Source organism: Apostichopus japonicus, chromosome 14 (genome assembly GCF_037975245.1).
Source record: "Apostichopus japonicus isolate 1M-3 chromosome 14, ASM3797524v1, whole genome shotgun sequence".
Lineage (NCBI taxonomy): Eukaryota > Metazoa > Echinodermata > Holothuroidea > Aspidochirotida > Stichopodidae > Apostichopus > Apostichopus japonicus.
In genome coordinates this window covers 22,813,837-22,838,458 of record NC_092574.1, presented here as the reverse complement: position 1 = coordinate 22,838,458, position 24,622 = coordinate 22,813,837, and the positions used below count along the sequence as shown (strand labels likewise).

General features: G+C 36.2%; 1 protein-coding gene across 1 annotated transcript in view; it reads left to right on the top strand.

Moving 5' to 3' along the window:
• Positions 1-24,622, top strand: part of LOC139980309 (RING finger protein 150-like) — a 54,788-nt gene that overhangs the window by 20,459 nt on the left and 9,707 nt on the right. The window contains exons 2-5 of the mRNA XM_071991878.1: positions 764-1,020; positions 4,817-4,888; positions 7,576-7,652; positions 9,685-9,781. Coding sequence (XP_071847979.1) covers positions 764-1,020; positions 4,817-4,888; positions 7,576-7,652; positions 9,685-9,781 — 503 coding nt within the window. The remainder of the gene's footprint in view (positions 1-763; positions 1,021-4,816; positions 4,889-7,575; positions 7,653-9,684; positions 9,782-24,622) is intronic.

The following is a 24,622-nucleotide window of genomic DNA, read 5'->3' as shown; positions in this document are numbered from 1 at the left end:
GTTAGGCCATGTACCAATAAAAAAATATGGGACAATTTACAAACCAGTGAAGTTGAATACAGTTAGTTCATCTGTACAGTAGTTCACTTAGTATCGAGTTTGTAATTTAATCAATATATCATTATTCATACTTTGTGTCGTGATATTGCAGAACCAGACCATGAAAGTTTCATGTGTTACTGTATATGGATTACAACTTACACGTTGGGTGGCTTCCAATTCAACATTTTAACCCAAATTTGGAATCTTTTCAATTTAGAAAGTCATTTCAGATGGGAAAACCCATAGATTGCTCTTGGATGAAAAACCCACCTTACTATGACCCGGCCGGGTATCGAACCCGGAACCTCCCGATTGCTAAGCCTCATTGCTTCAAATGCCACCGCCTAATATCCACTCGGCCACAGCACCGGATACTGTCTCTCTGTCGTCACTCTGATGACAATTAAGTGAGCTTTAAAGGTCATCAGTGGTGGTCCCATAGATAATAAAACTTCCTTTAAGCTTTTTGAAAGTACAGTACTCTCTGATAGGGTTTAACCATAAGTTGCTACCTAGGAGGATTTAAATTTAAATATACATCCCAGTAAAGGAAAATACTTTTAAGAGACTTTAGTATAGTCAGGAAAGAATAACTTGAGAAGGGAGTATCACTTAGTGACATTTTGGAATTGCCATAAAATGTGTGCAAAATCCCTGTAGAATGTTTAAAAAAGTATCCGAACCGTTTCTCATCTACCAAGTTTTTTCTTCTCCTCCACAGAGGATGTAAAGCGCATAACTGTGGTGTTAATACGAGGCACTGATGCCGAGAAGATAAAGAAGCTCCTGGATAACGAGACTCGGGTGTTTGTCGAAATAGAAGAAGGACAGAAGGTAGTGGAGACGGTCAAAGTTCAGAGGTCATCCGTCCTCTTCGTTTCGGTGTCTTTCATCGTACTAATGATCATTTCGTTAGCCTGGCTAGTATTTTATTACATCCAGAGATTCAGATATGCCCAGGCCAGAGATAGAACACAAGTAAGTTGTTTGTTTACACCTTTCCACCTTCTGCTAGAAGACAGGTCAGTAGCCCTCTATGATGTACAATGTATGGCTTGCAAAACTACCTCAACACAAACAAATGCCACGGTTCAGCAACTTAAAAAAACACCTCTTCCGTTCTTGAAATGAAAACCATATTTGGGTTATTGCTTTAGATCATGCAGTGACTATGTAAATTAGTTTATATTATGCTTCTGGAAGCTTCATTTTATAAAGTATGTGGCAGACGTTGCAGGCTAATGAGTAAAAAGAGGTCATTTTACAACCTAGGCCATTACGTAATCTCTAGAAACTTTTCAATGATAGCATGCTATAGTTGGGGTCTATACAGCACACCTTTATGTGCATGATATGGCCAGAATATATTATTTTGCTTTGTTTTCCTGTAAAGTTCTTTGTCCATTGCTGACATGGATGACATCATTCCAGGGCTAGTTTAAAATCACTGATTACAATGATAACAACGATACATAAATGTCACATTGAGTATTACATATATGCTACAGTCATACAATAAATCAATTGTGATCATATATAAAGTCTTGACTCTCTGTGGTCTAGCTAACATATGTATGCATCCTTTCGGCTTTTCAGGACATAAGAATTCCTTCAGTCATGGTGTTTTTTTTGCTTTTACATCAAGTTTTGTAATAAAACTGTCAAGATGACATGTTTGTTCACCAATCTTACTGCAGAAATCTATGCTTTGCCATTAACATATTGACTCTTCCTCTCTGTTTGAACATGTGATGACATCATGCTGTACTGTACATACATTTTTTCCTGTTTATTCCATTACTCTGTTTCCCCCCCTTTTTCTTTAGCCCTTTCAATTTCAAAAACTTGCGAATCGTGAATGAAGCATGCTACGTAGCATGACGGCAGGGATTGCCACGGTGACTCACTCGCTTTTAGAAGCCTAATTTGCCCTGGTAGTTATTCTGAAATGCGTGGAAAACATGCCTAGCTTGTTGCTTCTGTAGGGCGGCAGCCATGAGTAAGGATGACTACATCAACACGTAGGTGGTTCATTGGAAAGCTTTTGCATCAGAGATGACAACACTGTAATATTACGTGTTTAGTTTGCGACTGCTACTACTCCACACCATATAAAAACTGAGACCTTTTTTATTAGCGTAAGCGAGCATCAGCAACCTGACGGGATAGCATTGAAAGATATTGAAGTTTATTTCTCTCGTAGGAATGTGAAGGGTCTACAGGAAATTGCAAGCCGACTTTTCCCCAGATTACCTTTCCTTTGTAAAATTTCCCTCTTGATACTCCTTGTAATAAAGTTCATGACATAATGATGTAGTGAATGATAGAAAACTGTTAAGGGGAAGTAGGTAAAGAAGGAACTCAAAGAGTTTGTTAGGTTGTTGCCGCTTGCGAGTAATCACCATTAAATATCGTGTACATATCGCGAGCTACTAACCAGTCAGGGGCGACAACCTTGCTGCGATGAGGAGGGTAGCTTTGCATGATGGGTAAAGTATAGGTACAGTATAGAGGGTCATTAATTCAGATATACCACATCTTCCAAAGGTCAAACTCAAAAGTAGGGCGCACTGAGGCAGGCCGCTTAGGACACAATTGTTCGTGCCCTGCGGTTTTATCACACAATGTGCACCGCTGTTCTGCAGAGATAATCTGTATTGTTTGATATGGATCCAGACTTGCTGAAGGAAATGTTGCTGAGCACTGATACAGCTTTGTGTTTAGGTGCAGTGCCTTTAAGCCATTCACTATCTGCAAGATCATCTCCCCTTTGTATGTGCCTCTGTCCTAAATTATGTATCCTTATGGCGTTTTAATTCTCAGCTGCAAATGTAGGATAAATTGCAGTTGTTTTTGGAGTACTTGAGAGGGGGTAAATATAACAGAGTGTCTGTTTTGTTTTTGTTTTTTTTACCTCACCACTACAGTTTCAGCATTTTGCAAATTATGATTGCTATTTTCGGGAAGTTTTGTTTACCAAGCGTACAGATTATTTTGCAATGTAAGATACCCTCCGTGCCTCACTGAGATAAGGACTTAGTTGAAAATATGATTTGAATCAGTCAGATTTTATTGCCCTGTACACTTTACTTGCAGTCTGTTTTATTCACATGTATGCAAGGCGTAACGGATAACAACCTGGTTCAATTTACAGTTCCTTCCGTTTTGTTTGAAATGAGGATTGCTTACTCTACGGGTTGGAAACGTTACTGAGATCATACAGCTCATTAACGAGAGGAAAAAGGACACCTTGATGTCCATGATTTGTTGAGATAATAAAAGTCAACTCTAAATCAAAGTTAAAATGAAAAAAAGGGCCAAACACATCGTCTGTGGCCACTATTGCTTCTATATGACAGTAAATAATAAATACCCTTAGAACTTGCAGCTTCAATTTTCAATCTTCTAGTGGCCCAAACGATATACTACACCTCCGAGGCACACTTGCAGGAACTGCTAGAGGCATATGTGGGGTTTATTTGACCTTCAGATGTGCAGCAAACACTGTCCTATGCAACAGTAGGTTTCTACAGAGTTAGTTGCCAATGCTATCTATTCAAAGCAAGGAGGTTATTGCATTTAATTGGAAAGAAGGATGCAATATTTTCAGTCCATGTTAACATTGTTGAAGAATGACTTAAGGAACAATAATAATTGCTTGTATGTTAGCAAACACCTTTTGTGGTCTAGGATGGAGGGTGGGGAGAGGGGGGGGTTGGGGTATGTCACATTTAATTTTTGATAAATATGAGGATCATCTATTAACTGAGTGGCTGGAAAACTTAGTCTAACACACATTAAGTCTGTGTCTCGTATGCAGCGCAACACTCAATAGAGCAAAATATAAAATAGAGGTGGACTGTTATGACCTCAAATAAACATGTTTACAATACATTACACATAAATTTGTCAAAAGACAAATTTGTGCTGTGGAAATGTCAGGGAAGAGTGAGTGCTCTGGTGTTTATTTGAAAGCTTAAAAGTTAGAAGCATGTATTAGTATTATAATCTATAAAACAAAATGTGGTAACTTGTCCTAAAGGCCTGCCTGCACTAGGGATCCCCCGTCATTGTCAGTCATGATAGGAGCAGAGAATTAGCATTAATATAGGTTGAAGCTAAAGAACTTTTACCACCAGCATAGCCACATGAAACATTACTAGCATTCATGTTTTTTTTTTCGTTTTTTTTCTTGGACTATGACATATCAATACTAAAATTCTGCCTAGAGTCTACCCTTTAACCTTACAAGTTTTGAAGGAAGTACCTCTGCTGTTTGCTTTCCAGAAAAAAAATGAGGATAAGGAAACTAATCATACATTTCTGTCATACATTTTTAAGATAAACACATAAATCTTACAGACAGCAATATAAGCAGCTTTAATTGCTTCTGTTCACCATAGATTGGTTTCGATTAGCAGAGAAAAATTGTTTTATGAGGGAGACATTAGGAAGGAAGTGTAAAAGAATGGAGAGGGAGGAAGGGAAAGAATGGGAGAGAGAGGGATGGGGGATTGAAGGAAGAATGGGGGAGAGAGTGGAGGGGGGAGGAAGAATGGGGGAGAGGGGACGGGGGAAGAATGGAGGAGAGAAGGAAGTGAGTTTGAAGCACTGCATGATATGTTTATATTTGTAATTTTTCATGACTGGTATCTTCTGTACATGCTGTTTGGCTAAATGTGTAATGGGTGCCACATGTTATTCTCTTACAATGTTACATTTCCTATTTCGATAAATTGTTGCAATTTTCAATTCTCTTTTTCTTAATTTTCAGAGGAGGCTAAGTAAGGCTGCTAAGAAAGCTCTTTTAAAGCTCCCAGTGAAGTCAGTGAAAGAAGATGATGCAGTGAGTAGAAAGGTTATAGCTTATTGTTAAAAGTAGAACTGGTCATCCTCGTGGACTAAATTTATGTGTACATGTTTACAAATCAAATCTATTCTGGAGTATCCTGGAGGTTGTCCAAGAATTCAGTTTATTTTACAAAGGGAATACTACATCATTAGCTACAAACTGCTGTTAGTACATTGAAGCTGTACTTGGACAACCATGTTTTCTCTTCCAGGATCTGAGAAGAGTGTATAAGTTGTCTGAGGGACTACCAGAAAACTGTCTTAATATTCAGCCTTGCAGGTGCCCTGTTAGTTTTTTGTCCTTCGGATGTTGGGAGGCACATGAATTCACATTTTTACAATATTTAAGGTTACAGCCTTCACAAATAATATCATTGATAGAAGAGGAAGTTGGCAGTACACATAGAGTTGTAAAACTATTACTTTGATTTGCTAAGTACACGATCAAGTGCGACAGCACAAAGTACTGTAGAAAGGCATGGTAATCATTTATCAAAATACCCAAGCAGGGATCAATTTTGCGTGACCAGTTAGCAGGCAGGATGGTGGAGAAGGAGCAGTGCCAAAAATGCAACCATTTAACCAAGACTGGGAAGAGTTAGAGCTGTACCCAAATAACAACAAATTAAACTATAACTATTGTTGGAAAAGAGCAAAGATATTTGTGGCTGGAACGGGATTGGAATAAGTGACCTCTGCGTCCATTGTCTAAATTATTCAGTTATTCACTTACTTATGAAATAAAAAGTTGTAACACTTCAGAATAGCAGAGTTGGTAGGAAGTGGGCATCGACACATGGTGGGTCAGTCGGGTGAGGGCGCCGTTATGAAACGATACCACTGTTTGTAAGATAGGTACATCGGAGTGGCATATGTGCAATGGATAGACAGGCTAAGATATCATTGTTCATAAATAGCCAAACCATCCAATTTAATGGGCTTCTATTTCAGGGATAAATTGCAAGTTTGAAGTACAACAAAGTCTGTGTAAATATTATCGCCTTTTTTTTTTCCTCTCTGTTTTCTGCCAATTCTTTGCCAACTGAAGTTTCTAAATTTATGCATTACTCTGAAAGATTTTGTTTGAACACAAATTATGTTGCAGACGTCTTGCTACCATTCAACAAACAAAATTAGACTTAATTGGTTCTCCAGAGCATACTGCGTCACTGCTAGCTAGCTCCAGTATTCAATAATGCAGGCCTTTTGTTTTTTCTTAGTGGGGAGGGGAAAAATGTTCCCATTTTCATTGAAATAATTTCTGTCCCACAGGGGTCTAGGCAAATATGTATTGGCGAATTTCAGTGCATGTATTGAACACTGGTTTATTAACGTCATAACAGCACTAAGTGCAAGCAATTACTGGTGCCAAGTATAGAAGAGTAAGGCATCGGGCATCTGAGCAGTGAAAGCATGGGCTGTATTTAATGTCATAGACTGAGAAATTGAACCAGACTTGAAGTGAATATGTTTCAGTAATTGAAGACAATGTATGCAATGTTATTCTTCAAGACAACATATATGCATTGTTGTCGTTGAAGACAATAAATGCATTGTTATTCTTAAAAGATAATTTATTTGCGGAGTTGTCATTGAAGACAATATATGCGTTGTTATTCTTAAAGATGATTTATTTGCGGAGTTGTCATTGAAGACAATATATGCATTGTTATTCTTGAAGATAATATATGCATTGTTATTCTTCAAGACAGCATATATATGCATTATTGTCGTTGAAGACAATAAATGCATTGTTATTCTTAAAAGATGATTTATTTGCGGAGTTGTCATTGAAGACAATATATGCGTTGTTATTCTTGAAGATAATATATGCATTGTTGTCTTTGTAGACAATATATGCATTGTTATTCTTCAAGACAACATACATGCATTGTTGTCTTTGAAGTCAATATATGCGTTGTTATTCTTAAAGATGATTTTTTTGCCGAGTTGTCATTGAAGACAATATATGCATTGTTATTCTTGGAGATAATATATGCATTGTTATTCTTTAAGACAACATATATGCATTGTTGTTGTTGAAGACAATAAATGAATTGTTATTCTTAAAAGATAATTTATTTGCGGAGTTGTCATTGAAGACAATATATGCGTTGTTATTCTTAAAGATGATTTATTCGCGGAGTTGTCATTGAAGACAATATATGCATTGTTATTCTTGAAGATAATATATGCATTGTTATTCTTCAAGACAACATATATGCATTGTTGTCGTTGAAGACAATAAATGCATTGTTATTCTTAAAAGATAATTTATTTGCGGAGTTGTCATTGAAGACAATATATGCATTGTTATTCTTGAAGATAATATACGCATTGTTGTCTTTGTAGACAATATATGCATTGTTATTCTTAAAGACAATATATATGCATTGTTGCTGTTGAAGACAATATATGCGTTGTTATTCTTAAAGATAATTTATTTGCAGAGTTTTCATTGAAGACAATCTATGCATTGTTATTCTTGAAGACAATATATGATGATGATGATGACACTGATGATGCTCATACATGCATTGTTGTTCTTTAATTGCATAGATACATGTATAAAATGAAAAACATAAATTTAAAACCAGACATTGCTTAATCAGTTTGAAATACCTCAAACTAGTTTGTTTTTAAATATGTTTCAAATTTATCCCACTTTCCTTTTCTTAACAGGAAACCAAAGGTAACATTTGTTCTGTTTGTTTGGAACTCTACAAATTAGGCGAGGCTATCAGGGTACTACCATGTAGGTAAGTTGAAGGGCCCCTGAGGGGGATCAATGTCTAATAATCAGGCCCATAGCTAGGCCGTGCAGACTACTTTGCCTCCCCACCTGTGCCACCAAATGTGTACCAAACACAAATGTTGTATCCTTCCTTGAATGGTTGGCCCCTCTTGTAAATTTTTGCCCCCCCCCCCAAAAAAAAAACTCCAGTCCATAGGTTTGGTTATATTTTGAAGGGATTTTTAAGTTAGAGCTAGGCATCTTAAAAGAAAGAGAAAGAGATTATTTTCCATTTTTACTTCTTGATAAAAACCGAGAGTATCTATTTGATTGCTGTCTTCTCCTCTCCACGACATGTCCAAGAATGAGCAACGTTGAAAAACCCAAGTACTTACAGCTCTATCAGTGAGAATAGCAGACACACACTGTAATATTAGTTAGTAGTAGGATGCATGATAACTTTGCAATGCTAAGCGGCTAGATTTCCCTTTGGAAGGTCAAAGGTAATGAGGATATCTTTCATTTTGCTCTGCCCTTGATTTTTATCCTTCACCTATGTGATTTCATCGATCCTTTGATCAGATTCAGCCAGAAAGAAAGACAAACACTGGAAGCAAGGAATAATTAATTCCCAAACTTCATTAGTAACAGAGGTTCAGTAATAGTGGTAACAGCCATTGGTAACAGCATTGGTTATCTCTATCATAAACAGTAGTAGTGACAGCTATTGTTAGTAGTAGTAGCATCAGCTATGAGCAATAGTAATAGCTAGCTATTGCATATAGAATTAGCAGCAACTATTACTAGTCTCAGCTATGATTGATAGTAAAAACAGAAGCTGTCAGTAGTATCCGCAACAGCTATTGATAGTAGCATTAGCAACATCTATCAGCAACTACCAGTAGTAGCAGCTGTTGTTGATGGCAGTAGCAGCTCACTGGTCAAAGTAGCAGCAACTATCATTAATAACGGTAACAGATGTTGGTAATAACAATTAGCAACAACTATCACTAACTATTAGTAGTGGTGACAGCTATTGTTGCTACAGCAAGAGGCAGCAATTGATTGTGTAGTAATTAGTGTCATTTATAGTGTGCAACAGCAGCTATCAATAATAGTTGTAACATCTATAGTAGCAGTAAAATAGTATCAGCAATAAGGAGAAGCAGTACTTAGTAAATTATATCATGTTATCAAATGTTGAATCGAGAGAAGATACAGCCATTAAAAATTATATGCATAATATGCTTTACTTTTGGCAAGAAGATATAAGGTGTTTTTTGACATGCTTAGAATAATAATTTAGAATAATAATAATGCTTTGAATTATAATTTACGGCAGATCTCTCTGTTGCAAAGCTTCGTCTAACCATTCCAATCACTCAGATTTTATGCACAAACCATAATGGCAGTAAAAGCCTGTTCTTGATAGTCTGAGCCATCAAAAGTCTGTTACGAGTAGCCTTTGTTAAATAAATGTTATACAGATATCCCTTCTGGGTTGAAGACAGTCGCAAAAACAATAAAATCTAGATCTTGTGGCTGATACAGGCTGGTACAGCGAGATTCAAAGAGAAAAAAGAAAAGAAAAGAACAGAAAGTACAGAGAAGATAAGAAATATATCCATCTACCAGCATGATATCTTTTACCAAATATGAGAAGATATGAATAACTAAAATCTTCTTTGTATGTGTTTTCTGTGAAAATCGTAACGGTTACACAACTGTTGTACAACATTACACAATCACAGCATGGCTATTTCTAGATTCCTTTGATACATGGTCGTAGCTGCCATGTGCATTCAAGTCTCGTCATAAAGTTAACGATTGATTAAGTTGTACCAATTTTTTTGACAAGCCCCATTTTGGCATGAGTGAATTTTAAGGAAAATAGAATTTCTAATGTCAGTTTCACATGGCTATTCAAAAAATCAAGAACATAAAATGTCTTAAAAATTGAACGAAAAAAAAATTGGTTAGAAATATAGTAATTAAGTAGCAAATAACAAGTGCTTTTATTCCTCCTCTTTTAACTTTGTTTTTCTTTCTTTTTACAGCCATTTTTATCATAAAACCTGTGTAGATCAATGGCTGATTGATCATAGGACCTGTCCAATGTGCAAATCTAATATATTAAAAGCTCTAGGTTATCAGGTAAGAGGATTTTTCTTTATATTTGTTTTTCTAAAGGGTTGACGGTCTGAAATTGTCTATTAAGAGGTAAATGTCAAATCAGTTAAAGTTTGTGGATTTTTTTCTTTCTTCATACATTTCATAAAAAAAGGTTAAAAGTTGTTTGCAAGTCTTTTACAAAGATCTTTAAAAACAACTACTCTGTCAGTGCAAGTTTACAGGTAATATATTAACTGCATTGAGAATTTGTCAAGAATAACTGATGTTTGAGGTTTGTAGTGGGATGCTCTGTGGCAGAATTATTATGAGGCTCATTGTTACTACAAACAATGAAATCAGAACGGAGAAGATGACTTCATCATTAAACTTAAAGGGGCACTCTTTTACAAAGTGAAGAAATTGAGAAACAAGGTAGATATGGTAAGGTTGACTGGCACTCAGTAACATCTATCTATAAATTGTTTGCAAGATTTTAGACTATCAGCTTTTAATATTCTGTTTCTGGGGACATAATCAAGTATTTTAAACAGTAGTGTGATGATTGGTCACATTCATCAATCAAGGTAAATTAAAAAAAAAATGCATTCCACTATTACATTTAAACTAAATGTTTGTTAAAGTTTTAGTGTGATTGATAACCAGCACAAAAAATCTTGGCATGGAATATAATCAGCAAATAAAATGATTTATACCTTTCATATTGATTACAATAACATTTTATGGATGATCAAGACTGGACGTTATGTAAGTTTAAAAAGTGTGACCACCTTCTGAACAAACCTTGTTAGGTTACTTACTTGTCAAAAGGTTGATGAACTTCATAATCAGTATTCAAATTATGGGGAGAGGGTTAGTCCCTTTTAAAGGGGTCGCTCCAACTGAATCCTGAAGTTGAAATATGAGTGGTTGTAATCTGAAACTCAGGTGTGTCAATCTTATATCCCAATGCATTTTTGCATGGCTGTTCTAATGTTGGATATCTGACATGACCTTCAAACGTCAACCCTATTTTTTAATACCTGTTTGTTATTGGTTTTTAAGTACTTTGCAGCAACTAAATTGTGACAGATTCTGTTATTAAAATAAAAGGCAGTGCATTCTTTAATGACTGCCTCTTTGAAGTTTTGAATGTGTGTATGTATATATATATATATACATACATGTGATATGTTTACGGCAAGAACGTGCCACCATGCATGGTATTAGTTGACTCAACACAAATGAACTGCACAGAAGTTAAGCGGTGCAAAAGCTGAGTTTGTGTCAAATTTCGAGACTTTCCTCCCCGCATAGTCATAAATCTATAGCAGCGCGTCGAATTACCCATTCGTGTTTTGTTTCAAAAAGTGGAGTATTGTTACTTGATTTTAAGTGTTTGTTTAGGCTTGTATGTAATGGATATTTGTAACATAAGCATATGTAGACGACAAAATCGAATGGGATTGGAACTTTCTCACTAATTAACAAACATTCGAGTGAGCAAAACATGTAGGAGGTTATGTTATCAATTTATTGATCAGTGGAAATCAACTTGTGGACAAACACACTGGAGTTTTATTGTGGATAAAACACTGATAATGTTTCCAGGTTGTATTATCTTTCCATGAATCACCAGATTGTACAAAAGTTAATTTAAAATTGCAGCTTTTATGCCCAAAAGTATCATTTTCATGGGGAAAAAAAACAGAAGAAAGAATTGACTGATGTCTGCTGATAATGGGAGGCTTTCTGCCACTGTGTCTGACCTCAGTGACCTATTCAGTAATTAACTAATCACATTGCAAGAAGCAGACTTTGAATTTAAGTATGTTTGATCATCCAACTATTATGCAAAGCGCCAACTCCGCTAGGCGTTTGTATCTATCGTCGATGTGCGACGTACGTGCAACTCCGACTCTTCCTCTAGGTTGGCCTCGTACAATTTGAGAGGTTATCGACCCAGTTAAGTACCAAATGGAATAAATTATGCTTTTCTGCCCAACTTTACCCCTCAGGTCTGATGCCTCCAAAAAAAAAAAAATGATAGAACAGTCGCAGAATTCTTAACTCAAAATTCAATTTGGTTTTTTTATCTGTCTCTTCTAAGAAGACATTTCTCATTTTGGTTGTTTGATACAAAAAAAAAAAATTGTCTTTGTTGAAGTCAATATGATCTATGTGCATGTATTTTAGTTGCGACATGAGACAAACCTACTCTCAAGCATCTTACAAAACGAGCCACAACAAGGCTTTCATTTGCCAATATCCGAGAGACTCAGATTTCACAGTGTTACCCTGCTTTCTTGGGTAAAGACATAAAGTAAACGCTTTGAAGATTCTGAACTATGATAGACAAATGAAACGCTATATTTCCTAACAGAGATCCACTAATTGTATACTGATAGTTCATTAAAATGGAAGAGGAGGAGGGGGCCAAGGGGGGGGGGAAGTGGGAGAGGTGTATAGCTGGTGTTTGTGGATGGGAGTAAGACACCTCTTCTCTTTTTATTTACACTATCATAAATAGGGAATATTTTCTTGTCTTCAATGTTAGTAAATGAGTTAATGAGGATTGTAAATCAGTTAAAAATGTGTGTTCATAACAACTGGTACTTGTTAATTGATAAAAAGGGAAACAATAAATTTGATGCAAAATACAGAATTAAGAAACAAAAACTAGGCACAGAAAGCAGATATATACACTAACACTAACTGTAAGGTGATGCTATATTGCTTGGCTAGCTGACTTTTCAATATTTGGCATCTTTCCACAGTTGATCTAGATTTCCATAAGAGTCTGCATTTGCTGTACATTATATCAAATGTAATTCATCCTCATTGTCAGGCATGCGGGATTGTCATTAGCTTCGTTAGAACAGTTTTTCACTCTTTCCTCGTTTTGTCATGTGTCATAATTTTTCGGTTTAATGCACTCTGTTTTTCATTAACATGTTTAAAAGTGTTCTGTCAAATAATTAGATTCAAATTGTAATCACTATTCGTGTGAACATTCAACATTACATCACGGACAGTCTCATGAAGCGATTCAGTGCTTCAAACATTTACCTGCAATTTATCATCAACGTCATCATTTAAAAAAAATGATTAGTATTTTTATATTTTTATCTTCATCCTTCAGTGATCAAAACTTGGTTTAGTTTATTCAGCCAAAAAAAAATTGCTTCTTCGTGCAAAATATATCAATTTTGGAATTAAACGACGCGTAGCAATGGCCTTAAATTCTGTGCATCATTTACCTCATGGCTTCTGGTGATTATCACAACTAGATGCATATTATACCTCTCTCTTATCTCTATCAGTTTATCCCGACTGGCAAACTAAAAAAAACTTGAGATTTTTAGCAGTTTTTTTCTTTTAATTATCGACAGGAGCTGTCAAGAAGTGTTCCTTCTTGCTTTTGTTTAAATTGAATGGGTTTTACCCTAGGGACTTTCATTCCAGCTTTCCTTGTGATAATTTCAAAGATTGCAGAACTTCTTAGGAAGACTACTAATAAATCACAATTTCTGCAACGGCTGGGGTATAATTGGAAGGTTTCATTTCTCGATTCCTCTCATGATGGTTTGGGTTGTATACTTAGTAAACAGTTAACTAATAAATTGTACATTCGCAAATAACTATGTCTAGCTATGCAGTTGTAAAACAGTTGGGATATTATAATTGTAGATATCTGTGATTCTATAAACTGTTTATGATGGCATTTTGAAAGGGCAAAGTAGGAGAAATAAAATATGATGTAAACATGATGGAAAATATATTTATTTATTTGTGATCGATTTATTTAGTTATCCATTCATCCATCCATTCATTCATCCATCCAACCGTCCATTTATTTATTTATTTATTTATTTATTTATTTATTTATTCATTCATTTATTTATTTATTCCTCCATTAATTTATTTAGGTATTATACATCCATTTATTTATTATCTATCCATTCATTAATTCTTATGATTCATCCATTTATTTTTATTCATATATTCTGTAGTTTCTTTCTTTAGCATTTGGATTTACCTTGACATGACTTAACTGAACAACAGAAAGAAGTTTGGGTTCATATTAGTTGGACTTGACTCTTCTCTTCAAAATATATCAAATTCATTGAAAATTTGAAATTCATGAAAAATGATCAAGTTGCTTAAAACATTCCAAAATGGTGAAGCATCTTTCAGGACGGAGTAACATTCTGTAACATTAAATGCTCAAAATAGTATAATTCCCTACAAAAAAAAACAAAAAACAATGCACTGTATGATTAATGTATTTGCTACATGTATTCCCTTCTTTGACTCAACAAATATCTCTGAAATATCCATGGAAACTGGTTATCAGTCTACTTCCTGCTTGACTGCAGTTGCCAGTAAGTTTGATTGCTAGAACCTTGTGCAAATTCATCCACCAGATTATAGTAATTGGCTTTATTGTCCTATATCTGGAGTTATTTTCATATGGTAGGATATGGGCTGATAAAGGGACAAAAATGGGAGTCCTCTAAAATCATGATATTGTACTTTTCATAACTTTAATAGTTGTCATCTTCAGCAGTGTATTTTAAAAGGAAGGCTATTCTGTTTTGTTTTTTTTTCCTCCGTTTATTTCAACTTTACATTAATATACAAATAACGTATCCATTCAAAAATAGCAAAACTTAAATAACAATGAAGTTGAGCATTACCATGCAGTATAATAACGACCAACGTGGCGGATAGAAAACAAATAAATATAATAAGAACAATTAGAAGAAGTACTACAATTACAATTATAGAAACACTGCAAGAATCCCACACTTACTACAAAAATAAAATACGAATAGCAGCAAAATATAAGAATTGAGGGTGCGGAAATTGTGAAATATTTGCGATATTTATTAATGAGGAGAAACATCCTTGAGTTCCTCGAAATTAATTTTATTCTTATCATTCTTTTTGTTATGTCGAAAAATTCTGTCTATCGAAGAACCATTTATAGCATTTCCATCCCAGCAAGATCTTCATGAAAAGGTAGATCGTAACAAAAACAGACAGACGAGACAACAACAAAAACAAACAAATTGTATAATTAGACTCAAACGAGAACGTTGACTTTTACATCGATACTTTCAGTCAGGGACACCTAGTGAACTTTATGTTGATCACATTATTGGTTTTGTAATCACACTTAGATTTACATATGTTTGATGTCTCACCGAGTGCCAGGTAAAGATATCAAGGCGGTTTAATGGAGAAATCCTATGTAAACAGATTTAATGTTAAAAAGATATGATAACTCTAGAAGATCACTCAGAAAGTCAATTGACCTTAGGTTAGACCATTACTTTACCAGACCTGTTACAGGAGGATTTGAACCTGTGGAAGGAAATGCTTGCACAGGAGGAGATTAAGGGATGCCAGTTTCTGTCTAGTACCGGGGTGTATACTTCATATTGTAGTTTAGGGATTATCCCAACTTTACACCAAATGTGTTTAACAATACTTAACAGCTCTCCCTGTTGTATAATGATAACCCGAACACTCATTTTCATTTTTCCTCCTTTTATTCATCGTTTCTGATCAATCTTTCTGATCAATGACAAATATTTAAATATCTTTACTATGTACAAAGAAAACTTCCCAGTCGAATCATATTTCTCGGAACAATCCTTTGCGAATTAAGTCAAATATATGAAGACATGCAAAGAAACTTAATTGAGGACGATTTTAATTAAAGAAATTAGGACAAGTGGAAAAAGTGTGCCACAGTTCCAAAAAACTTACTTTCTGTTCTCTTGCGTTACAGCGTCATCAGAAATTAAACCTATAGATACTAATTATGAATTTTAATTTTATAGAAAAATTCATTGATATTTAGAATATGTTCATTTCTTTTACACTCATGAATATTGAGTTTTTAATGAAGAATGAGATCATTGTAGGGATGGCTTCTCCCATTTTTGAAACCAAAATATATATCTTGCTTTGAAAAAAAAGAAGTGCCCACTCATGCTCTAGCTTTGGGCACCGCTGTCAATTGTAACCATTTAGCTCCCAATTCCATTCAAATCGACAAACCTTTTTGAATTTTCCTGGGTGGTGGAAAGTTAATTCCAAGGTCATTTAGTCATTAAGGGAAAAAAACAAAATGCCCTTCTGGGAGAATTCGTTTAATTTTCCAACCAGTGTTTCTATTGCTGAAGTCACATCACTGTTGTTTACGATGCCGAAGGCTAAGTAACCTTTGGGAATCGTGCTGGCGTGTGTGTATGTTATGTGTGTGTCTAAGTTAGAAGCTGTATTTTTCATGAGCATGTGGATGCGTCATATATATGCATTTATTGGTCAAAATTGTGAAGTGGTTTGTAGTCTCTCATAATCTTACTTCTTATCTCCCCCAGTGTCACTTTCGTTACTTAAGAATTTTCCACTACAAGCTATAATGCAGTCTTTCTCTGTTGCAAGCAGTAGTTAGCCCGATGTAGTTACGTAAGAAAAAAATGTACTGCAGCCCTAATTCTCGTATCCAAACTAGTATCTTGGCTAGACAGAGGAGTAGGTCTAACCCCCCTCTCCCCCCTCCCCCTTTGCTCCTCACCTCTTTGTTCATGTTTGAAAAGCAGTACTTAGAATATCTCAAGATTTTGATCATCTGCTCCGTCATATTTGTCACAGCATCTAGAAATGCCAGGAAACTAATTTCTGTTTGAGTGTACAGACAGAGAGCAGAAATGATGCAAACACAACCTGCTTTAGTTTAAAGTAAACATATTGTATATCACATTACCTTAAATGCCAGGTATACTATTAATCAAGTATTGCAATTAAATTATATTATTTGTCATTTTGTTGCTTTTCTTGTTTGGCTGCCAGTCAATGACTTGTGCAAGAGAACCTGAAGCTGCAAACACAACCTGCCTCTAGTTAAAAGTACATATTTTCTACCTCATTCTCTTATTCCAGGTTCAAACTATTAATCAAGGATTGGAAGTTAAATGATAGTATTTGTCACTTAATTGCTTTTCTCGGTTGGCTGATAGTCAATGACAATGTGCAAGAGAACTGAAGCTGTAAACATACTACCAGCTAGTATAATGCATTAATGTTGTTGTGTTGACAACAAGTAAACATAACCAGGTATTTGAAAGTACATTTGTTTGACAACAAGTAAACATAACAAGGTACTTGAAAGTACATTGTCTATATCTGATACTGTTATGTACCAGCAATTTTGTACAGTAGAATTGGAATGTAAAGGTCCTTGAGATTAAATGATAATATTTTGTAACTTTTACTATTTATGAAAGGACTGAAGCTGCAAACTACAAACTACAACCAGCTAGTTCTCATATTATTGAACTGTAAATCTAACAGCTATTGTTCATTATGGTATAATTTATGAAGTATTCAAAATAAAATGTGGAAGTTCAAGACAACATTTGTAAACTTTGCTGCATTTCTTGACCAGTAAGTTAAACCATAGAACTGAAGCTGCAAACACCCAACCATCTACAGTTTAATACATATTATATATCTCATACTGAATACCAGCCGTTGTTCTTCTAGGTACACAAATAATCCATCATTGCTAATGAAAGCCCTTGAAGTTAAATGATAATATCTGTAACTGCATTGCCATTTTTTACTTGACAATTGCCAATAAGTTAATGTTACCAGAGTGCTGAAGCTGCAAACACCCAACCATCTACAGTTTAATACATATTATATATCTCATACTGAATACCAGCCGTTGTTCTTCTAGATACACAAATAATCCATCATTGCTAATGAAAGCCCTTGAAGTTAAATGATAATATCTGTAACTTCATTGCCATTTTTTACTTGACTATTGCCAATAAGTTAATGTTACCAGAGTGCTGAAGCTGCAAACACAACTATCTGCAGTTTAATACATATTATATATCTCACACTGTTACATACCAGCCATTCTTCTTATGGTGCACATTGAATCAATTGTTAGTAATGAAAGTCCTTGAAGTTAAATGATATTATTTGCCACTCTGTTGCTTTTTCTTCAGTAACCATAACCAATTAGTTAAATCAGGGAAGTGACATTTAACGTAGAGGGAATACTCTAGTACACTAATACACTATAAACAAAACTATGTACAATAAACCCAGTCTGTATTTCACTTCATCTGTCATAACAGTTGTGCATTATCCAAACCACTATACACAAAATATATGTACAATATACTTACTTCTTGTCTGTATTTCGTTTCATCTGTCATAAACAGTTGTGCATCACCAATGCAGTGACAATGGGAGAAACACTGGTTTTTTACTACAATATACCTTTCATGTAGCAATGAATCTTTACAGATTTACCTGGCATATGAATTCATTTCCACTACTATTCTTTCCCCTGGGTGTAATATAAAGTCTAACAGCAGATCAAGTTGATAAATCTCTGTTAATATCTTTACCATCATTTGTTATATCACTGTGGTAGTGGTAATTAAAAAGTTTACACTGCTTCCTTGCTTACTTGTCTCCTCAGCACTTTTGCACTCTACCATGCCGAGAGTGTATCACGAGGGTAACATTTCAAGGGTATAAGTCAGGGGTGGGCAACCTTTTTGAATGAATGGGCCAGATATAAGGAGTGAAAAATTGACTGGGCCGCACCTCACCAACGACCTGCTGTTGATTCAAAACCTTTGATTCCAAGGACTATCAAGCATAAGTGTGTGCACTTAATCTGTATTCACAAAAACATAATGTCAATACAGTACAGTTGATAATTAAGCATCATTAGCGCCGATAAATTTTACCAACCAGCACTAGGGACACTCCCTCCAGGACTCCAGAGAGAGTGGAACCGAGCCTTACACAGCACCTCCATCCGTCTCATCAACATCCTCACCAAACACTGCCAATTGTCCTTAGATAGCCTCAACGTTGATATCCTGAGGCTGAAGCTTGATTTACAGTCGTGCTGCACCGATGACGAATGGACTCAGTACACTAACAAAATTAACTTGTGTTTGTCTCAGCAGAACATTGAACTCACAGAAAGAAGAAATAAGAAAATGACTGACCTTCAGAAAAGACGCAAACGTACCGCTTGCAACCGTTTTAGAAGGCCCCAGACTCCACCTGAGTCTGAACCACCATCCTCAACTGCAGTTGTTAACTTATCTTCTTCTACTCTTACCAGTGCAGACCTTAGGCTTCTCTCCAAAGGACTCAACTTCTGTCCTACTCCTCCAGCATTTGACCAAGCGGAACTGAGTCAAGATCTTACTCATTTCTTTCGCAGAATTCGCCTTCGTGAGTTTTTCCTAGATGATCCTCCAACTGAACGGGAACCCTTCTGCAAGAAAAGTTCTTGGATGCCTCCTAAGAACAGAGTCCCTGTTTTAGAAGCCTACACACAGGTCGTCAGCTCTGAGACTAACCAGTCAAACTCTCCTCTCCGCAGAACACACGACAACCTTCCTAGAGATGAGCGTACAGCACTCTCCTCACTGATGTCTCGCAGTGACATCATCATCAAGCCAGCCGACAAAGGTTCTGCAGTTGTCATCCAGGATCGACAGGATTACATCAAGGAAGCCATGCGCCATCTCTCCAACAGTGATATTTACACTCTTCTTGATTCTGATCCCACAGATATTTTCTCCCAGCAGATAAAACAGACCATCACTGATATGTACCAGCGGAACCAGATCTCTAAGAAGGCTGTTTCTTTCCTTTCTCCCACAGACTGTAAGGCAGCCAGGTTTTATCTCCTGCCCAAAATTCACAAGCCTGGTAACCCTGGTAGGCCTATCATCTCGGGCAATGGGTCCCCCACCGAGAAGATATCCTTGTTTGTGGACCACTTCATCAAACCTCTTGTTCCTCAGATTAATTCTTATATCCATGACACTCCAGATTTCCTCAGGAAACTTGAAGATATCAAAAACCAAATCCCCAGTACAGCCATCATCGGTACTTTCGACGTCACTTCTCTGTACACTAACATCCCTCATGCTGAAGGTATCGCAGCCACGTGTGCAGCCCTGTCTAAGAAGGTCCACCCTTGTCCACCCATCTCTGACATCAAAGCTCTCATGCAACAGGTTCTCACCAAAAACAACTTCACGTTCATGGACAAGCATTACCTTCAAAGACACGGGACTGCCATGGGAACCAGGATGGCTCCTTCCTTTGCATGTCTGTTTATGTCTAGCCTTGAAGAACGCATGCTCAGTACGGCTCCCTGCCGTCCCCTAATCTGGTGGCGCTACATTGATGACATCTTCATTTGGACCAGTGATGAGGATAGCCTGCTCACCTTCATCAATCACATCAATTCTTTCCACAGCACCATCAAATTCACCTCTGATTACTCTCACCAACAGGTTAACTTTCTCGATGTGACTGTTCGCAAGGAACACGGTTCTCTCTCTACAGACTTAAACACCAAGCCCACAGACACACACCAGTATCTCCATTCTTCAAGCTGCCATCCCCGTCACTGCAAGTCTGGAATTGCCTACAGTCAAGCACTTCGTCTTCGTCGCATTTGCTCTAACAATTCCTCTTTCATTCGCCATACAGATGCTTTGGAAAAAAACCTTATTGCCAGAAGGGCCATAGTGCCAGAAGGGTGCGTGAAGCCATTCAGAGAGTCCGCTCCCTTTCCAGATCATCTACTTTGGCAGTGAAGGACAAAAAGGGACGAGATTGCGACAACAAGCTGCCCCTGGTTGTTACTTTCCACCCAAATCTTCCTCCCCTTCAGAAAATCACCTCTAACAACCACAACATTCTCCTCACTTCAGATAGACTCCAACGAGCCGTCCCTGAAAAACCCATCATCGCCTACAGACGACCACGCAACCTACGAGACCTTCTTGTACGCGCTGCTGTTCCACCTCTAACTTCTAACCCCACACCCATTCAGCATGGTACCTTCAAATGTGATCGTACTTCGAGATGCATCGTCTGCAGCCACCACATTGTTGAATCCACTTCCATCACCAGCCACAGCATGCAACTCACACACAAGACTAAGGGTCACATCACTTGCACTATCACCAATGTCATCTATCTGATCTCTTGTAGAGTTTGCGGCATCCAGTATGTTGGCGAAACCAAAACCACCCTCAAGAAGCGATTCTATGGTCACAGATCCACAGTCAACACCATGAAGACTGAGACCCCAGTTGGAGAACATTTTAACCTTCCCAACCATACCATTAACGACATGTCCCTACAGGGGATTGAATCCTTAGGTAGCCGTCCTGACCTAGTACGAATCAGCAGAGAGAGGCTCTGGATGCAACGCCTTCGTACCATTCAACCTCATGGGCTGAACATTCAGGAAGGACATGACTAACTTTCCTCTGTTCCCTACTAATTCTCCCCTTTCTCCCCCCCCCCCCTTTCACTCTTCTTCTCACAGCTCTCTTCCCCTCCATTTTTCTTCACACCTTTCTGTCTTTGTCCCTCTCTAGTTTATTCCCTACCCTGTGCCTTTAATCCTCTCTTTGTCCCTCCACAGTTTATCTCCTTCCTCTCCTCTTCTCCTGTTGCTTTCTACTTATAATCCCCTTTCATCCATCTCATTGTGTTCACCGTGCTCATTAACCTGTCTGTATTCTGTGCGTGTTTTTGTCCCCTCTGTTACTGTAACTTGTCATTTAGCCTCTGAAGAAGATCCTGCTAGGATCGAAACGTCAGGCCAACTTACTTTTACACATTCTATTACACAGGCTCTCTAGTGGATAAGCAGTTTGCTAACAGTTTTATTTTATTTTGATAAATTTTAAGAAGCTAGCTCGTTTTTGTGATGATGTAAAATAGACTGATTTTTTCTTCTTTTTCTTGAGACATCTCACAGGCCGCAAAAAAATCACTGACGGGCCGCATGTGGCCCGCGGGTCGTAAGTTGCCCACCCCAGGTATAAGTCTTCGGTGGCTGTTCACTTTGAATTCAAGGGTACCATTCTCTGTGGTGTCTATATTCTGTTTGTGTTTTCAAGTTAAGACTTTTTTACCTTTAATACTTTGATTATATTTAATAAAAATGTTGTTTTGACCATTTGTAGAGAGAGAGACAGCATTTGATTAAAATTGTCAATACTTTGGTGATAACTGTAGTCTTATTGAACAGGCCTCTTATCTGGTAATGCTGATCTACTTGTCAACCTGCTGTGCTTATCTCACTAATACATCCAGTGTTGATAATTTTAAGGGAGATTATTATCTTTTATCTGGTGTTTGGATTATTTAAACCTCACCAATAAAATACTTGGTTGACAAAAAATCTTTGTAATTCAGAATTTAGACAAGGGTTTTGTTTCCTCTAAGAAAAGTGAATATGATTAAACAATTGTGTTTGATCATCAATTTCTGTCTATCCTTGAGGTGGTACCTGACACAAGATCAGAACTGATCAAACTCAGAAACACACCCCTCCTAGCTTCATTGTTAATGCATATATACGCCACTTCTGTGAGTGAATACTTGCGTATTCCATGATTTTTTCCACTTTTCTTTTCCAGGCAACTTTTTTGTAAAAACTTCTCGTTTGTATATTTAATTGACATTCATTTTTTTGTCTGGGGGGGAAAAAAATATCTTTGAAAAACTGAAAGCTGGCAACTCAACAAACTTTGCTGTTATTTTAAGTACAGAATAGTAGATTTAGTCAAATTCCTTTCAATTCATTTATTTTTATAAATATGAAGCAACGTTATCGCACTGTGTAGCAACTTTAAATCGGTTAGGCCACGTTCAGTGTAAATTGAAATGGTAATGAATGTTTATGGTGCATAAAATTCCACACATCAAAACTGAAAGGATTGCAATGCTTTATTACATATATATATATCTATCTATATATATATATATATATATATATATATTTGCATATAGTATACCCACTTGGATAAGTAATAGGTTGCATACATCATAACTTGACATTTAAAATGCACTGATTTTTTGTTATGTGCTGGTTTTTCAATATTGTTTACATGCATTGTACATTACTCAGAGGAATGGCTAATGAACATCATATCCCTAATGTAATCAATTTGCTTAAGTAACTTCCATATGTTTTTTATCTGTAAACAGACAATGTTAATAATATGCAGCGTAATCAAACCTTATTTTCCCTTTGAAATATTTGAGGTTTTACTCTGAAATACTTCTGTTGTCATGTATGTAGTATGTTAATCATGCTTAATGAATACAGTAAATGTGCTATACCCAAAGGGCACAGTCAATGTTGACATGTTTCACAAGTTTTTCATGAATTTTAACACATCCAGTATACGTAAAAGGGGGGAATTCTCTGTGTCTTTTAAAAGGCCTCCTATTCCTGTGGAAAATATGAAGATAAAAAATGCATTAACATTTTCTAACGATTGTCAAATTTTAACAGATTTTTTTTTTTTCATTTTTTTTTTTTTTTTTTTGGTAAGACAAAGCAGTGACAGTCAATGTACACTGTGGTAGTTGTATCCTTATCAGTTCCAGGTGTTTTTAAGATTGATACAAAGTTTAAGTTAAAAAACAGTAAAATTATACGGGAAGCAGATATTGTTAATTATTGTGTGATTAGAGATATTGTTGCAATCACAATGATCTCATCTTGAAGAGACATTATTTGATCAACCTTTTTGTTTGGTTACTAAACCTACAAAGATTAGCTAAGATTATAATTGATCAAAATAAGACATCCCTCTATATTTTTGCAGCAAAAGGAGGTGTCTGAGCGAGTGAGTAATTAGCAGGTTTGGTTTCCTGAATATTCAGTACCACCAGATACTTTTCATACCAGTATTAATCACATGTTTAAAGCAGATTTAGATAATTAGCAAAGTTTGCAAATTTTTAAGTCCACTATTTGAATTGAACCTTGACTAATCAAGCTTAATTTTCATGTGGAATACCATAAGAAAAAAAATTGATGAATCTCTTAATAGTCAATGAAATTCAATTTGATGTAAATTGATGATTTGTTAGGATGTACCCAGAATCATGGTTTATCTCATCCTGCAATCAACATGAAACAACATATTAACAAATATACTACAAGTTAATTGTTTTCTGATGGATTGATTGATTGCAATCCAAATGAAATAAGATCGAGGGATATTACATGCTTTCATGATATAACTACGAATCAGTTAAGTGAATGAGTGAGTGAACAAGTGAGGGATTTACAGAATCCAGTTACTTGAGCGGGAAAGACTAAATCTTATATTGGGGTATATATGGTTGTCATGTTTGTCATGTGGGCACAATGAAACAGATTCATCTTGTCATGTGACTTGCAATCAACTTGATTTTTTTTTTAAAAGGTAATCAGATTTAAACTTATACCTTGTCAAGTGAACCTGCTGTAATTGATTAAATGATCGGATAGCTGGCCTAGAGTCACAATTTTAGCGACTTGCTGAAAAGTGCTTAAAAAAATGCAAATCAATTTCCCACCGGCACTTTCCTGAATTATAGCAAGCATTAGCTGATAGGTGTACAGGCTAAATGGTAGCAGCATGAATAATACTTGCTGATTGATATTATAAGGGACATATAATGATTGTCAAAATCACATGTTTTTCTGAAAGATGATTGTTACCCTACTTATCATGTACTTATGTCTTTTATGTCTACCAGCACAAATGGAAATACCTCTTTGTCGTCAACTGGCAAAATGGCAAAATCCACTGGCATTTAGTCAGTTAATAATCTGAATTTGGAGGCCTGGACCTAGAATTGATTTCTTCTCATGTGATCACAACAAATCTGATCTACGGTAGTTGAGTGATAAGATTAGAATTGATATTTTTATACCATGATAGAATTGAAGAAGTTGCATATATCATTTGCATAATTTCATTTGCATATTTCATTTGCATGTGCATTTGCATA